This window comes from Gopherus evgoodei, chromosome 1 (genome assembly GCF_007399415.2).
Source record: "Gopherus evgoodei ecotype Sinaloan lineage chromosome 1, rGopEvg1_v1.p, whole genome shotgun sequence".
Classification (NCBI taxonomy): domain Eukaryota; kingdom Metazoa; phylum Chordata; order Testudines; family Testudinidae; genus Gopherus; species Gopherus evgoodei.
Window position 1 is genome coordinate 211,504,098 of NC_044322.1, and position 13,206 is coordinate 211,517,303.

The 13,206-nt window shown below is 45.7% G+C and overlaps 1 protein-coding gene across 3 annotated transcripts in view; it reads left to right on the top strand.

Moving 5' to 3' along the window:
- GTF2E1 (general transcription factor IIE subunit 1) overlaps positions 1-10,866 on the top strand; it is a 115,224-nt gene extending 104,358 nt beyond the window's left edge. For all 3 annotated transcript variants that reach the window (XM_030534258.1, XM_030534268.1, XM_030534276.1), the window contains exons 4-5: positions 2,281-2,525; positions 8,579-10,866. In XM_030534258.1, the coding sequence (XP_030390118.1) occupies positions 2,281-2,525; positions 8,579-9,009 (676 nt within the window). In that variant the 3' untranslated portion in view covers positions 9,010-10,866. The remainder of the gene's footprint in view (positions 1-2,280; positions 2,526-8,578) is intronic.
- The last annotated feature ends 2,340 nt before the right edge of the window (positions 10,867-13,206 follow it).

The window sequence follows — 13,206 nt, forward strand, 5'->3', positions numbered from 1 at the left end:
CCATCAGCTCTGTCAGGCGGCACTTCATGCAGACATAACTCTTTTCAGGTACCCCCTCCAGGATCATGTACATGCCACAGCTTCCACATCCAGTCATCCTCATTGTGTCTTTCACTGCTGCCTCTGTATCGGTCATAGCCTTCCCACCTAAAACCTGGTAGTCCAAGAAACACAAAAACAAAACAAACCCCCAACAGGCACCAGAACACTGGCAAACCACCACCCACTCCCTTAACTAGCCTGTCAGTTCCTCTGCCTAGGTCTCTTAGTCTCCCCCACAGCCTCCCCCTGTAAACTCCCCTGTTTACAGCTCTGTTTGCTGGCTGCTGTGCCGCTGCAGCTGTCCCGGGGTGGAAGGACCTCCCGCCACCGAAGTCCCGGAGCGGAAGAAGCTCCAGGGGCCCGGGCGCCACGAGAGTTTTCCGGGGCCCCCAGAGCGAGTGAAGGACCGCACTCCAGGGGCTCTGAAAAACTCTCGTGGGGGCCCCTGTGGGGCCTGGGGCAAATTGCCCCACTTGTCCCCCCCACCCCCGGGCTTCTCTGGATTTTGTGAATGTGTGTATGTTGTATAAGATGTAAACATACAAAAAATATTGTGTGTATATGGTTAGTAGTTCCTGGAACTGTTGAAAGGTTAAATATTTCTTGCTCCTGGCAGAGATTTGAATGCACAATTATTTTCTACCGAAGCAAGTAAAATGATGGCATGTGTATGTAATTTCCCAAGACCAACCTTAAAACATCAAAATAGAATAGAATAGGATTAGGATAACAAGCAGTGGGTAAACACTTGCTTAATAAACAAACATTTGATATCAGTTACCTCCCCAATTACCACCCTCTCTCAAACTTTCCCTCTTTGGGGAACCTTATTGAGATGATCATGGCAGAACACCTCGAGGTTCACCTGGATCTTCTAGCAGTATAGATTCAACCCCGGGGATGGTACAGAGACAGCATTAGCATGCTTGGTTGATCATGTCCTATACAAAGGGAGGATGGTGTCCATGCATATTTATTACCTGTCAGCAGCCTTTGATATCATTTACTATATAAAGTGTTCAAAATGTTTGCAAGATCTACTAAGGGTGGATGGGTGCATTCTCCATTGAATCTGTTGATTCCTTTGAGCGACATTAGCCTAGTAGTTCATTCACCCTGGATTTCCCTCAAGTGGAAAATGAGAAGATTCTTTCTGTGGCCTTTCCTGCTAACTATGCACGTAAGAGCATGAGACCAGATAGCAAAGGTAATTTGGGCTCATTGCCATCAGTGGCAGAGGACATTCAGATCTATGTTCTCTTTATTCAGATCCAAGTAATGCATTTTCCTGGCCCAGACAAGAACCTGGATGACACTGATTTGGCTATGGATCAACTGAAAAAATAAGTTGGTGCTAAATTCTGATGAGCAGCCCCTTGCTATTCCAGCCCTGGAAATTCACCCAGTTCTGCCCAGTAACCATCAATGCTGACTTTCAGCCCCCGCCCTCCCCCTCCCCCACATTACTCAGGGTTAGAACAAGAGCCTCCACCAAATCTCAGTGATTGCCCCCACTCTATTGCTGACCTGTGAAACCTTTCTCCCTTCCCCCAAGCCTCTGACTAAAATAATCTAATCTAACCTAACCTCCTGTATAACTCAGGCCATAGAACTTCACCAGGTAGTTCTTGTAAGTTCACTATCACTTGTGATCAGAGCTGAGATTTCAACTTAGTTTTCCGACATGAATTTGTATAATCGCTCGTAAGCACTATGAATAAGAATCCCCATATCTGAGCATTATGAGACTCCAATCCGGTCAACCCACTTGGTTAAACCTTGGTGTTTTAATTTATTTAATACAAGACTGTGGTGTAACAGCAAATAAATACTTTTCCAGCTAGCTACTGGTAAGGGCCATGTTATGTATCAATGTGACTTTCATTTCAGAATATTCATATATATAGCCAGGTTGGCTGTTGTTCCTACATAATTATGTTCATAGAGCTTAACAACCTTCATGCCTTCTAGTATCTGTCCTGCATATCACAGTGTGTAGTTGAGATTGTCTAGTATTTTGATCCCGACATTCCTCAATCAAAGAGTTGGTCTAGAAATTCTTGGCAACACGGTTAAGAAATGGGGTTTGAGATTCTCCAAGGAGATTCTCCTCTTAACAGGAGGCATGTGGCTAAATTCCCTGGGCTCTTTTGAAAATCACAACAAGAAACGTCTGTTATACAGGAAAGGACTAATTCTGAGTGGTATCTTTTTTTTATCCCTTTGACTTCTACATAGCAAAGAACGTGCTGCTGCTGCTGCTGCAGGGGCAGCTGGCCTAGCAGGTGGATACCACCGGGAAGCGTGGACTACAAAAGGGCCGTCATACGAGGACTTGTACACCCAGAATGTCGTCATCAGCATGGAAGACCAGGAGGATCTTAATCGGTCAACAAATGAAGGGAAACCAACCAGAGAGAGGCCAATTTGGCTACGGGAAAGCACAGTGCAGGGGGCTTATGACCCGGATGAGATCAAAGAAGGTAAGAAAAGCTAAAAGGGGAGAAGTGCTGCATAATTCTTAGAGTGGGGAGAACATTTTTGCCCCTTTCTATGTATAGCTGCTGCTCCCAGCATCTTAGCACTAACCTGATAATGCTGTTATATCTTTCATCTGCCATGCAAAACCGGGCAAGTGTAAGAGAACAAGATTTACTAGGCACAACACTGAAACTCATGTCAGTAAAGCTGAATTGCCCACAGTGGTGTGATTGTGTTACTAAAATGTTAATTGTTTGTTATCTTTTCCGGGAGCGTAAAAGGCAGATGTTCTAGCTCATTATGACTTGTTTGGTTTTGGATGAAAGATTTTTCCGCTTCTTCAGGAAAGCTTGTTACCAACTGGGCATGGATGGAAAATGAAACTCAAATTGTATGTGTGCTGAGCATAAGACTCACCAAATCGGTTACTAGTGGATATGCCATGTTCACATCTCCACTCTCCCTTTCTGTAATCAGTTATCTGTTGATTTTCAAGACAACTATTGTATGCAGAGAACAGTGTATCAGAACCGCATCTTGAGAGTGTGGGGAAGAGGAGGTATGAGTACATTAGGAGAATCAGTTACCATACTGGGTTGCTCATTATTGCTTCCTCCTATGACTATCAGCCATCAACAGTCTTTTTCCTTAGTTTTTGCTTTTATTATTGTCTGTCATATCCGCAAAAGGCCACAGTCAAGATGGTGGGCCCATCGTGCTGGGCATTGTGCAAACAGAGTAGCAGACAGTCCCTGCTTTGAAAAGCTTATTCAAAGCCCAAAACAAAAAAGTAATAAATGGAGACCAGTTTAGATTTTTAACAGGGTGATTCAACTGAAATATACAACCATTTGAGCTTTGTGAGCAACACCAAATGAAACAGGCAGCGTCTCAGAAGATGGCGAAATGTAACCAAGATCCAAAAAGCAAAGTGTTTATTTTCAGAAACAACAAACCCAGCACAAAGAAGGACAAAATGCAGTGAGAGTGGCTATCAGCAGAGACTTTAAAAAAAAAAATTTCTGAAGAGAATCTCGTTCTAGTTCTGCCTGTATAGAGCTACTGGAATCTTACTGCAATGTGCTAGTTTCTGACATATAGGATGTGGTAAAAAGTGAGGCATTGAATCTCTCTGATGTTTCTGTTTTAATTAAATCCAAAACACTAAAATCTTCCTTTTCCTGTGAAGAAACCCCCAGGAATGGAACAGAACAGCAGGAGATTTTTTAGGGGAATGGAGGTGTGGATGGTGGACTAACCCTGTTCAGGCAGATAGCTGACAAAACCAGAGCTTGAGGTGATTATGGTCAGGGAGTGCATTTCTGCCTTATTAACTGATGGCTGGTAGGGCACGCTCCCTTTTATTCTCTGGTACATTACTTTGTTTACCCTATACAAAGCGTATTAACTAAAACCATACCCTGAATGTTGCTATCCACAGTCTGGCACCAGAGTGCCTTCTGCCACCACAAACCACCCACCACCCACACAGATTTCCATGGTTCTTGAATGACGTGTGACAGAAAAAGAAGGAAGGAAGAAACTTGGGCATCGGCAGAAAACGTTAGATGCTAAAGTCCAGCACAAAGAAGTTTCATAAGGTCATGATTCATAGAACCCTTCTGGGCTGTAAATCATTCAGTAAACTTGGGCTACTGCTGGTTAATCTCCTAGAGTACATCACTTCTCACTGAGAGGGCCTATTGTGTTTTTTCACAAAGAAGATCTCGTCTCTAGAATGACTTCTTAGGATACTAGAAACATTAACCTGAGCATGAAACTGCAGACACAATCCCCTCCTTCCAAGAATTTTGCCTGTTTGCCAAGTCTTGGGAACACGAACAGCAGTCAGGGCCACCACCTGTGAATCTGACGTCTGTCTTTCATACCAGGCAAAAATGTACCAGGAACATCTGGGACTCCTAGTAACAAAGCCTGTCAGCCCCAACTCTGAAGAATGTACGTGCTCTACCTGCACTCCTCAGTGGTGTTGATTGCAAAAAAAAAACCTTAATCCATTTTCAGCTGCCTAGAAGATTGTCATCCATCCGTCGCCCCCCCTTGTCTCCCCAGTGAGACTTGTGACCTTGTGGCTTCATTAATGTAATTCATTATACATTGGAATGAAACCACACATCCCAGAAAATTTTCCTCTGGTACAGGATGCAGCAGCTCACCCTGAACACATTTCTCTAGTGCTCTGATCTTTGCCCTAGCTCCACACTGAATAGACTAGTTCAGGGGTTCTCAAGCTTTGTTGCACTGTATCCCCCTTCCGACAACAAAAATTACTACATGATTCCAGAAGGGGGGCACTGAAGCCTGAGCCTGCCCAAGCTCATCTGCCCCAGCAGGGGCCAAACCCAAAGCCCTCAGGCTTTGGCTTCGACCCTGGCTGGTGGGGCTGGGGCTTGGACTTGGACTTCGGCCCTGGGTGGTGAGGCTCAGGCTTTTGAGCTGGGCTCCAGCAAGTCTAAGCCAGCCCTGGTGACCCCATTAAAATGAGGTCACGATCCACTTTGGGGTCCCAACCCACAGTCTGAGAACGGCTGGTCTCGATACTCAAAGCCCACCATGAGGCTGGCCTTAAATTCCTGAGACCCACCCCCTCTTATCATCACAATGAACCACCTTTTGACAGCAGCATTCCATAAAACCAAGGAACAGTCATACAGTTGAAGGATGCATCAGTGGAGAAGACAGGACTTTCCTCTCTTGTGGGTCTGAGTTCCAACCTAGTCTTAGCTCCTGGGAATGACCAAAAACTTCATCAGTTTGCTCCTCCCTATGGGGAAAGATGAAACACCCTCTTCTGTTTCATTTTTAAGGCAACTTATAGGACAATTGGGAGTTATGGTGCTGGTCATGGTATTGGAACCTGGATAGATGAAACTGGACTAAAGGTCAAGGCTCCATCACTTCAGGAAAGGGAGAGCAAGTGGCATTAATGTGTGAGGGTGGAATCCAGTCAGCTCAACTCAAGTGATCATTCACATGCAGAGTCTTTCGGTGCAGTAGAGAAAATTTGCCATGGGGAATCTGTCCTAGTTTTTATCCCTTATTTTTACATAAGGCTCTTAAAATCCATTCTTCTGCATTTTTTCAGTCTGCCTGCAGGTTTATTAGTGTTGGGTGGACTCACAGTGCTCTCACGAAACACAAGAATCTGATAAGAGCTTTACGCAGAAAAGCACAGAAAGACTTATTTTAATAGAATTCTGTTCTCGAATTCTTGAACTGTAGACACCCTGCGTACTTAAACACTAGCATATTCTTCCAGTGGTTGTACAGCAAATATAACTTAACAAAAATGCAGCCCTTTCCCAATACAGAAGACACTACTGCAATGCATGCATGTGTCTGTCTGTCTTGTCCATCTTTCACCTGGGGCACTATAATCCCCTACAAGTGAAGTAAAGCTAGGGAGCAAGTCCCAGACTGAAAGAGAGCCCAGGCCACAAATTGGAAATTGGCTTGAAAAATAGCAGCCCTTTCATACACCCTTTGCATGTTGCGTTGCATATGCAGTCAAGGGGCTTTAAGATTCCACCTCCGATGCAGGATTAATTTTATTGATAATACCAAGTTCCTGTAATAAACTTTCTCTTCCTGCACGAGAGGTGCAATTTTAAGGTTCCAAGACACTCCTCCTTGTTTCTGTGTTTATATTTTATGTAAATTAAAGGCCAGAAGCTAAACATTGATATTTATTATTTAAAAAACCTCTCAAAGGAAAACTGCCTCTGCTTTTCTCTACTTAGTGATCAAAATGTTTCCGTGGAGCCAAGATGGGTATAGTTTATGGGCCCCATAGGGTGTACTGTGTTAAAAGAGGTACTGCCAGAGTAGTACTGGGATCATAGTGCTCGCTCACTAACAGACCAGTCCTGAGATACTGTTCTCCAAAAATGGAGTTTCTGCCCACCTGTTCCTCATTCCCCTAACGGGACCCTTCTTCTTGCTCATTGGTTTGTAACTATGCCTTTGGAACTCAGATACATTCCAGGGTCCTTTGTGCTGCCTGCCATGGCACCTCCCTTAATGCACTACTACTGTCTGTGCAAAGATGCGATTGGGAAGTGGCTTGCCAGATATCTCTAGGTCTAGATGCTAGCCCTGCCATAGCCATCTTCCGTGCACTGAGACTTCTTGTAACTGCTGTTCTTTGTCTGAATCCTTTCCGGGTCAGCTGGCTTTCTAGCCACACAGCATTGGTATTTGGAAGCCCAGCTTCAAGAGCCTGCAAATTACTTTCTAGTGAGCTTTCCTGTGGCCCCACAGTCTGGACAAAAATGGTTATCTTTCATATTGAGGCAAAATGTGAAGCGTTTACGCAGTAAACCTTCTCTGAGGGTCTAAACCAGAATGAGAAGAGGGAGGGCCTGGTTGCTGATGACAAATCACTTGCCTTCCTAAAAGAATGGCTCTCAACCTTCTTTGGGTACGTGTCCCAAAGTGGAGAGAGAAGTCAGAACATTCCTGGGACCACTCGTATTGAGAGTTAAATGTAAGGAGGATGGGGAGAAACAGTATAAGTTGAACCTCTCTAGTCCGGCACCCTCGGGACCTAACTGTTGCCGAACCAGAGAATTTGCCAAACCATGGGAGTTCAATGCAGAATGCCAGCGAGTCTCCAGAGGCGTGGGAAGTAGGGATGTGAGGGGTGCTGCAGCACCCCCAGGCTTTGTGCCCAGCGGGACCCCCACCGAGGGGCCCCACTGCCACCCGGGGTTAAGGCTGCCGGCCCCCCACCCAGGGTCTCCAGTGCTGGCCCCTGTTCCCAGCCACCGACCCCAGGTCCTCCTCCTCCCTCCCGGAGCTTGAAGGCCACAAATGAGCTATTTTGCTCCAGAAGCTCTGAGAGAGAGGAGAAGGAGTTGGTAAGCGCGGGGCCACCAGTGCACAAGAGGGGCAGAGGGGGGAGCTTGATGCCCATGGATACTCCGCACCCATTAATTTTTCCCCATGGGTGCTCCAGCCCCGGAGCACCCACAGAGCTGGTGCCTATGTTGAACCATGGATGTTGCTGGACCAAGAAGTGCCAGATTAGAGAGGTTCAACCTGAAATAAGGAAATGATGCACCACACTGGGTGCTGCTGGGGAAGGTGAAGCCAAGAGCCAGGTAATTATTGAACTTCCTTAAATGACTTGCATTTTTGTTTCGGGGTCCCAAAGGTTCCTGCTTGGCTGCCTTCCTCTTCTGATACCTCTCTTAAGATCCTCTTCCAAATACCTTTATTTATATTATGATGGCACCAAGGCCTAGTGTGCTAGGCACTGTACAAGCACAGAACAACATGGCAGTCCCTGTCCCAGGGAGTTTACAACCTAAATATAAGACAAGAGACAGCAGATGGCTACAGACAGAGGGGAGTACAAGTCATCAGCATAGTAGGTAGGGAGCAGCCTCAGCACACTAGCAGCCTAACTGTTGTCAGGTTTTTGTAGGCATCACAGCAAGGACAGTTTTGAGAGAGGATCTGAAGGTGGATAATAAGGTAGCTTTGTGGATGTGTATGGGGAGCCGCTGCTTCCAAGCATGTGGGGCAGCCTGGGAGATAGCACAAAGGGGCTTGTTTGAAAATGAACGCTCAGATGATGGAGGCTGGCATTATGGGTCGATCAGAGGTGAGTAAGAGATGATAGGTAGGGTTGGAATTGACCTGTTCTTGCTGCATTCTCTGATACAGAACAACTTGCCATTCTCTTGCAAGCAGAGTGTCCCCCATTGTGCCCCATGGGTTGAGAACCACTATGGCTATAGACCTTTCACATAGTCTGTCAGCAGTTAGCACGTGTTAAGCCTCGCACTGCTCTGAGGTCTGCTGAGCAAGTATAACTATCTCGACTTTAAGATGGGCAGGGAGGAAGCAGTGGAGAAGGGAAACAGCTTGCTCCAAGCCATACAGTCAGTGACAGGATGGGACTAGATCTAAGGAGTTCTGACCCCCAGTAGCAGGCTGCCCTAACCAGCGCATCATGCTCCTTCCTTAATGGCCAGCATGATGTATCGATATGATGACTTGCCTGCCATTCCTTTATGCTTTCTTGCAGGTGGTCAAGATATGGATGCGTTTCAGGAACGTGGGGAGGGCCGCGCGACTCTGGACGATAATGAGGAGGTGATGCGTGCCCTACTTATCCATGAGAAGAAAACCCCCTCTGTCTCTGCAGCTGGTGGGGGGGGGGCCGCTCCCTTAGCCAGCGGCAATGCCAGCGACTCTGAGAGCGATACCAGTGAATCAGAGGAGGAATCCCCACCCCGCCTGCCTGCTGCCACAGCTACGCTCTATGGGCTCGAGGATGAAGAGGATGAGGAGGAGTTTGAAGTGGTGGCAGAGGACCCCACTGTCATGGTGGCCGGACGTCCGTTCTCTTACAGTCAAGTGAGCCAGCGGCCTGAGCTGGTGGCCCAAATGACCCCAGAGGAGAAGGAGCTTTATATAGCCATGGGGCAGCGTATGTTTGAGGATATGTTTGATTAACCCTTTTCCCGCCCCGACAGCTTTTAAAGGTGAATTTTAACAGGAGATTCCCTAGTGAAACAAAAGACTGAACTGCATCTCTCCCTTCCCTATAGTCTGTCATGCAGGGGCTTGGGGCTTAGAACTGCTCCCTGGCAGAAGGAACTGCTGATCTTGGGCATCCCACACGATGGGGGCTAAAACTAGCTGGGTGTACCAAAAGGGGAGGGAGCAAAGGTGGGTGGTGGAGCATGTAGATATTTTTGAATCAGGAGAGAAAGCTTGCAAGGTGAAGCTCCACATCAGGGGGGCCCTCACCTGCTGCTGCTTTAGCCCAGCAGCCTCCTTTCGCCTGAGGTTTATTCTTTTTATAGAAGGTCAAGGAACAGATTCTGGCGCAGTCCAGTTCCCTCCTCACGGAGGACTTGGCTGCTCTGTGGTCTGATCAGGTCTTGCTCCTCAGTGTTACAGAACAGGAGAGTAATAATCTAAGTGACACTGAGGGTCTGTGCGTTGGATGCTGAGACAGGCTGTAGATGCAGTTGCTTGTGGACATGGTGCCTGAGCAGGGTTGGGCTGTAGCACCAGACACAATGAGGTTTTCATTAATCCATTGCAGGTGACTGCAGTGCACAGGGATTTTTATTTCTAAACAACCACGTGAGCAGATACTATACTTGCTCCCTATCCTCCTCAGTCTTCTTACAGGTCTCTAGCTAAACCTCTCAATAGAGTCTGTGCCCAAGCTTGCTCAGACTGAACTATGTTGCTTAGATTCAACCATGTATTTTGGCCAAGTCATGTCTGAGATTCTTTTCCAACACAGTTAGGAGCCCTGGAGTGGACACCTGATGGTGTTCGTTGTAACCGGAGATGTAGATAGGCTGCTTTCTGATGGGGAGCAAAATGGGAGATGAGCTCTGGAAAGGAGAATACAGATCTCTGGGTGATGCTCATTTGAAAGACTGTCTGGTTTTCAGTCTCCTGTTTTCAGTGATCAGGGACTTCAGTCCTCTGTGAAAAGACAGGCCTGTCCTTGCCTGTTCCCCTCTTCCACATGCCCCACCCTCCACTCCCATCTGTCAGAATTTTCAAATAGGAGATTTCAGGATAAGCATCTAACAAATAACTTGATTCTCAAAAGTGCTGAGCGTGCTTATAGTGCCTGTTGGTTTCAATGGAAGCTGTGGATGCTCAGCACCTCAAGGACAGATGTAACTTGAAGCACCCAAATTTGAAAGTCTTGACTCATTTTCAGTGTAATGAACCCCACTGAAGAAACTGAACTGGTAGAGTACTCTGAGCTACCCAGAGAATACTTTCAGTACAGTATACTGTTATTGCCTGTCCCTTAACCCGTCTAAGCCCCGATGTTACAGCCTGAGTTCACAATAGATTGGGCAGTCAGCCAGGCAGTACCAGGGAACCAGCATAGCTAGTTTTAATTTCACTAACACCAAAAGGTTTGTATAATATGAAAAGGAATTATGCAGAGTTCTCAATACTGATATTTAGCATGGCACTGCACTATCTGTCAAAGAAAACCATTTTTACAAGTGCCTATAGCAATATCGTATTTGTAATGTTACCTTTCAATTTAAAAGTATTACTTTTTTTTAATCCTTGTGTTTTCTTATCCAGTGCTATGGTAAAACAAAGTGATAAAAGGATTTTGTGTTTGGAGACTGTATCAAGTGCTGTTTGATTTACACGAATGGTACAGATTTGCCAAGCATTTAAACTGTAAAGGCATTTTATACTGACTATCCCTGTGATGCCTCCTTTGTGGTTTTATTTTCAGTATCTTGATATTTTATCCTTTTTTAAAAATAGCGTGTTAAATTTGTCATTTTTTAAATAAACAAATAAAATTATGCTTCTGTCCTAAGTTGTCTTTTCAATCTGTTTATTACTTGGTCAGCTGGGATTGTTTGTTTCTTCTAGAGCTTCTGATATGTTTAATAGGCTTCCAGCTGCTTTCAAACCATCACCCCACCTTCAGTGTCATCACTGGTTCTTCCTTGGACACATCTCAGAATCCTTTGCACCGTTTTCCACGGTGTTTTTTGTAGTTGGGAGCCATGGTTGGTTCCTGTGTCAGAGGGATCTTATGGTTAGCACTCCCATTCTTTTTCCTTCTTTGCTGAGGAAGTGAATATTGCTGAAATGCTGGCTGTCCTAAAGTTGTCTTGCTGCCAATTTAAAATGGCTAATATGGCATGGAAATGTGTATGAGACACGATAAGTGTGGCTGTCAAACCACAGAGACGCTAAATCATGCCAAATAGTGGTCAGCTGAGGGAAAGGAGCTTTACAGATTTCAGGAAGCTGAATACAAGGTAACATATTTTAAGGGAGTAGATGCAAGGGACCATAGGCTAGAAACTGTGGAACCAATCTTGCAAACACTAGTAGTTTCTACTGTGCTTTAGTATTTGCAGGATCAGATCTTAGGTTTGTTAAAGCTTTAGCAAGGAACAGTGTTACCCATTGTTACATCAAGCAACTGGTGTATGAGAGATTGTAAAGGAATAGGCTGTGTGTAACACATTTTACTGTGGCTTATAGTTATGGTGGAAAACTGGGCTTTATCCATGTATGATTTTTCTATTATGTCATTCAACAAGATTCCCAAACTTAATAATATACCTACCATCAGGAGTCCATCCAAATGTTTTAGGGCACTTCTGGCATTTCTGGTCCATCAGTGGCAATTTACTGAGATGCCACTCTGCTGGGAGACTGGAGGTAGGTATGTGAGCAGGTGTACTGTCCCCTAACAGCTGCTGACTCCCAGGATCTGCTGGCCAGTTTATCCCAGCCAGTTCAGGACTCTTGTGAAAGGACAGCAATGCAGTTATTGTCCTGTTGTGATTAATGTTCCTTTGAACAGGAGCAGTGAAGGCCAATGGCACTTTTAAAATGTACTCTGTAAAGAGGGACTGTGCACACACTATCCCAGAGAACTGTCACTGTGACAATTGCTGAAAGGGAGGCACTGCCAAGTGCAAGATTGGAAATCACAAAGCAAATCAATGGTGAAGCCAGGAATTGAGCCCCTGAGTTCTGATGTTGGCCCAATCTAACAACTGGACCACACTGCCTCTGCTAATTAAAATCCTGTGATTTAGCTACAAGACCAGCCTGCATAACAGTCTCTTGTAACTCCACAGCACTAGGTTTCAGCTCCTGACTTCAGCATCATCTGCAGTTTGTCTGCTTAGTAAACAGGATTGCACCTCTACCTACAGTGAGAAGGAAAAAAGAAGTCTATTTATGTAGTCCAGGGACTTTGGTACCTGAGCAACTGAAATCTGTCTCAGCCATGTGTCTCTGTCGTCTGTTGTACTATATATAACACCCCAAAGCCAGTAAGAAATGCTGGTGGCTAGCTATCACTGACTGAGAGAGCGCTGCTCCCATCACAATGAAGTGTGCAGCCTTCCTTGCTTAAAATGAATTTACTTCCTCAGACAGGCTAATTGCCAGGCTGGCTGGCTATCTGGAGGGGATGTACCATAGCTTGAGACTGGAGGAGGGTTTGATTTGATTGTTCACATCGATCCCAAGAAGCAACTGCCTGGAAACAATATGTCTGACCTTCGAACTTTTCTTTTCCCTGTTGCTGCCTTCTTCAAACAGACTCAGATTAAGCAGACTGGCACTAGCAGAGCAGCAGGGGAGTTGGAGTTCGCCTGGAGGAAGAGCAGAAAAACAGAATTACCCCTGCCCTGAAAGATCTAAGAGCCTTGACTTCATGATGCCCTGGCGCCCCTGGCTGGCTGCTGAGAAGTTTGACAAGGCTTAGTGGGGGAAAAGCAGAAAGCTTAGCACTTGTTTCTCTCTTGCTGAAGAAGCCCTTTGGGGAGCAGGAAGTAACAGGGAACAGATGAAGCATAAACCAGGCTGCTTTCATCAATTAAATGGAAAGTTTACAGTTGGGAATGAGTGTGCATAGGGGTGCAGCTGAACTTGAGCTATGAGGCAAAGTGCTCAGCTATTCTGTGATGAAAATGCTTCATAAAACAGGTTCCTGGGATGGAACCATATGAGGTAGGCACTGGGTGGCTACGTAGCAGCTCTCTACTGGATTTCCAGTCTGCTGCAACCCAAATGAATGGAGTCAGGGGGTTGTGATGGGCTCAGTCCCTGAAGGAGAGTGAGTACATCACACTGCTCAGCAAAGAGCCTCTTCAGCCTGTTCATGATTGATGTTTT